We start from the raw sequence: 4062 nt of genomic DNA on the forward strand, positions 1-4062 counted from the left end.
CGACTGCAAAGTACACTAGACTCGCCTTGGACAAATACATTGGGAGCCTCTCACCGTTCACACACACATGTGAAGCGTGCATTGACGCAGAGAATGTGCGGAAAACCAACGAGAAAGCCAGATTGGTGAAATTCGTTGGTGAGAGAAAGAAAATCGATAATTGAAGGGTATCAATTTGTCAATGACACACAAAAAGTCATAACAATTGATTCCCAAACACAAACAAACAATGATGATGAAGCCGGCTATGAATCGAATGCGACTGATGTAACCGTCAAGGGAAAAATCGAGTGATGAAAATGGTGCGAAAAATAAAAAGAAAAAGAAGAAAAAAAAGAGCAAAAAGAAGAAGGGGGAAAAAGAGCAAAATAACACAAATACAGACAAAAATACAGAGCATGAACAAAGACTAGGACAGCAGCAACAACAACAACAACATCAGAGTGACCATTTACAGGATGGTCAGTAGGGTGTTTCCGGTGTCAAAATAATGGAAAATGGTATCATTCAATCGAAAGAGGAGAAAATTCTGTATTGAAAAAGTGTTTTGATCGTGTTAAAAAGTTGAAACTCACACTTCCTCAATCCAAAATAAAAAAGAAAACATTAGACATTAATTGTCAATTTGAAATGTAATCGCAAAGTGCACTAGATTTAGATGAATAAAGTTCATAAATATTAAAAAAAATAATTAATATAATTTTATTTTATATAGTGAGCAGTTTTTTCTATAATAAATATTTTCATCATCATTCATTGAACATTATCCTTCGTATAAAATGAATCAGTTAACATACTTAGAGCGTGTACGTTAAAACAAACAGTTAATAACGTCTATTTTCAAGATAAAATTAATTCGTCGTCTATTAATTATTATTTTTTAGCCATCCGTATCAGTTGTGTACAAGACATGGGAATCATTTTCTACACGTGGATTGAGCGATTATAACGGGGGCGGCATGGCAATAATGGACGTAAATAAGTAAGATAGCAGAATACTTCCCTAATCAATTGAATTCATGGTTTCATATGTGTTTTTAGCGGGAATATTACTTATCTACCTACCCCATTCATCACGCAATTTCCTACAATGAATGATGTATTGCGGGCAAACATTCGCACATATTCTACGTTCGAAGAGTAAGTTATGTTCATACCAAAATTATGAGTATTTTTTTCAAGTATTTTCAAGTAACATTAATTGAAATTTTTTCAGTGTATGCGCAGGATTCTTTAAATATCCAGATGCTTTACCTGGCGTTAGTTCTGTTGTTCATACACATTCAGCCAATGCTAAACAGGTCGCTGCTAAGCACACCGGTGGATATATGATTCCTCGAGATTTCGACGTAAACACACAGGTACATTCCACACGAGCTATAGAATGTTAAATTTATAATTGAATTTTGATTATGGTCTTCATTTTAATATAATATTTTACAATTTTCACAGGGCATTTCAAACCGAACAAAAGGTTTCCACATTCAAGATATCCACATACCCGTGCTTCCAGCTTGCTCAACAAATGACGAACTTATGGCAAGATTGAATGAATGTTTCAATTATAATCCAAATTCGTGCAGTGCCTTGGTACAAAGACACGGACTTTTTGTCTTTGGTGCTACATGGCAAGAAGCAAAACGCGAGTGAGTATTTCTGATAACTAAAATGGAGTGTAGTAAAAAGGTCAAATTGTTCTCAATCTTTCCCACAGATGTGAATCATTGGAAAAGATCTTCGAAATCGAGCTAGCATAATAACTTTGCATACAAACCTACAAAAACAAGAAAAACACTATGAAATTCTTTATGTTTATTGAGAACTCAATGTATAAATGCATCACTTTTTTAATATAAAATTGTTATTTCCAAGTTGGAATTAGAACTATGTATTTTTTTTATTTGAACAACTGTCAAAATCCATATTCAAATTGTCGGAACAGTCAAGTGTATCTTTCAATTAAATCCGTTGTGCGGTTGTGTGGGACGTCTGGGAAATTGTCAAAAATAGGGATGCCCGATTCGAGAAATTCACATATGTTCGTCTGTCAACACTCAACACACACACGCGCACATACATCTAATGCATATGTGACGTTGATATGACGTACGATCAGTGTTAATTGAATATGTTTCCTCTGCTCAACATTAGAGACATTAGTTCAATTTGTAAATGTTTTCATTCTCTTCATCATCAGATTTATTTTTGCAAATTCTGTGTTCAGCCATTTCTAGAATAAAAAAGTCAATCTACGTACTTTTTTTTTTTTGCTTGGTACATGTGTTGTGTTATTGTTCGTTTGATCAGTATATAAACATCATACATATTAGTTGGTTTTCATTGTACGATACGTAGCAGCAACGGTTTACTAAAAAATGGAATCTATTAAATATACAAATTTACATGCAGAAACCAGTGGTTCACTGAACCTTACCGATATTAATGATGACTGTAAAACACTGATTTTCAAACATTTAGAATGGAAAGACCTGATAAGTGTTGCAGAAACAAGTAAACAGCTGTACAAAGCAGCTTGCGATGTTTACAAACAGAAATATGGCAAAGGGAGACTATCTGTACTACACCGCCGGTTTGTAGCCAATTGAATTGAGGTATTTGCTGAATGATTACTTATTCGTTTTTTTGTAATTTTCTTTCAGGATTATTAGATCAGCTACGGAACCAGATCTCTATTTGTGGCATGCCTTGGATTCGTTGAAAATTTTGAGGAATTTTGGACATGTTGTTTCGCACATAATGCTTTCATACGATTATCGTTTATCTTCTTGTCGATTTGTTTTCCACATCGAGAACTATATCGCAAAATATTGTTCAAAGTCTCTGAAACAATTATCATTAGACTTTAAGCCAATATATTTATTCAAAGAAATAGGAAAATTGTTTGTAAATATCGAACATATACATTTAAATTGCTTTTATTATCCTATTCATGAATTATCGTTGGATTCAATTTTTCCGAATCTAAATTCCGTGCGATTGGAATTTTATGAATTTAATTTCATGCCCATTAGCATCCCATCTATGAAAAAATTGTCCATTTTTTACATTGGCAAAAACAAGCAGGACACCGAAATTGGACGATTTCTGGAAATCAATCCACAACTTGAGGATTTGAATTTACATTTGTACTATTCATTCAGCGATACCTTGTCTCAGAGGCTCAGTGAAAATTTACCAATGCTAAAACGATTAAGTTTGAGAATGAAATTGACGCAAAATGTGGAACGATATAATTTGATAAATGTTATTGAGTTCCGGTTACGCCCAATAAACCACGCATTTCCATATATTCCCTTCACTTTTACCAAACTTGAACGATTTGAGTGTGAATGTTATTTAGAGGACCCAATGAATTCGCGTATTTTTGATTTTATAGCTGAGAATAGTCAATTAAAATCAATAACAATTAGCGGAGCTTATGACCAATTCATTGATAGATTATTTCAACTGAATTCTGTTTTGTCGACAGTTGAGGAACTCAACATCAGGGCTATGTCTACGTTCCCAATATCGATTTCAGATCGAATTTTCGATTTATTTTCACAGAATCAATCTTTGAAGAAGTTGACTTTGACCGGAAAATCGATCTTCACGAAATGGTTAAATGATTTTGTAAAATCAAAAATTTGCAAACGAGAAAAAACTCAATACGGCCTTAAACTGACACTGTGTCCACACATGGTGTAATATTCATGCTGATTTATCCGCGTTCTTTTTTTTATCAAAATGTAACTGTACTTTTTATTCAATTTGAAATTTATGATAGCTATTATTTTTAACTTAATGTATTGTACTCTTTGGATACAAATTTTAAATAAATAATAAGAAAAACGCAAAGCTAGTTTGAGCGGGTGTGTTAGTCCTCGCCCAGATCGTTTTTGTTGACCTAAGGCGTTAAGGCAGCTAGCAGTTGCCTCATACTGTAAATTTTCAATCATTCGAATTACTGTTGATATGGAATCGTCTTTCCATTTCATTTAAAACGTAATCTAATACTTCAAAATACGTCGATTTAAAATTTTGACTTTCTGGTTGATTTTC

The 4062-nt window shown here is 33.3% G+C and overlaps 2 protein-coding genes across 3 annotated transcripts; both read left to right on the top strand.

The window, feature by feature from the left end:
- The first annotated feature begins 6 nt into the window (after window positions 1-6).
- LOC116351604 (methylthioribulose-1-phosphate dehydratase-like) lies at window positions 7-1835 on the top strand. Of its 2 annotated transcripts, XM_031783722.1 has the most exons (7): window positions 7-500; window positions 716-806; window positions 885-982; window positions 1042-1140; window positions 1217-1361; window positions 1453-1646; window positions 1715-1835. In XM_031783722.1, exons 2-7 carry the CDS (start codon window positions 780-782, stop codon window positions 1755-1757), a joined length of 606 nt encoding a protein of 201 aa, XP_031639582.1. In that variant the 5' UTR covers window positions 7-500; window positions 716-779; the 3' UTR covers window positions 1758-1835. The 2 variants fall into 2 exon arrangements, with proteins under 2 accessions (XP_031639582.1, XP_031639583.1); XM_031783723.1 differs by lacking the exon at window positions 716-806.
- Window positions 1836-2111: 276 nt separating this feature from the next.
- LOC116351603 lies at window positions 2112-3862 on the top strand. The gene is made up of 2 exons (XM_031783721.1): window positions 2112-2590; window positions 2661-3862. The coding sequence occupies exons 1-2, from the start codon at window positions 2376-2378 to the stop codon at window positions 3706-3708; spliced, it is 1263 nt and encodes a 420-aa protein (XP_031639581.1). The 5' UTR covers window positions 2112-2375; the 3' UTR covers window positions 3709-3862.
- Window positions 3863-4062: the final 200 nt, after the last annotated feature.

Source organism: Contarinia nasturtii, unplaced genomic scaffold, assembly GCF_009176525.2.
Source record: "Contarinia nasturtii isolate CC-2019 unplaced genomic scaffold, AAFC_CNas_1.1 Cnas_scaffold_5819, whole genome shotgun sequence".
Taxonomy (NCBI): domain Eukaryota; kingdom Metazoa; phylum Arthropoda; class Insecta; order Diptera; family Cecidomyiidae; genus Contarinia; species Contarinia nasturtii.

Excerpts from the sequence above, each read along its gene's own strand:
- LOC116351604 (XM_031783722.1), top strand. The coding sequence starts at position 780 with ATGAATCAGTTAACATACTTAGAGCGT. Across the intron at positions 1,141-1,216 it reads ACATATTCTACGTTCGAAGA|TGTATGCGCAGGATTCTTTA; the intron begins GTAAGTTATGTT and ends AAATTTTTTCAG. Across the intron at positions 1,362-1,452 it reads ATTTCGACGTAAACACACAG|GGCATTTCAAACCGAACAAA; the intron begins GTACATTCCACA and ends CAATTTTCACAG.
- LOC116351603 (XM_031783721.1), top strand. The coding sequence starts at position 2,376 with ATGGAATCTATTAAATATACAAATTTACATGCAGAAACCAGTGGTTCA. Across the intron at positions 2,591-2,660 it reads CTATCTGTACTACACCGCCG|GATTATTAGATCAGCTACGG; the intron begins GTTTGTAGCCAA and ends ATTTTCTTTCAG.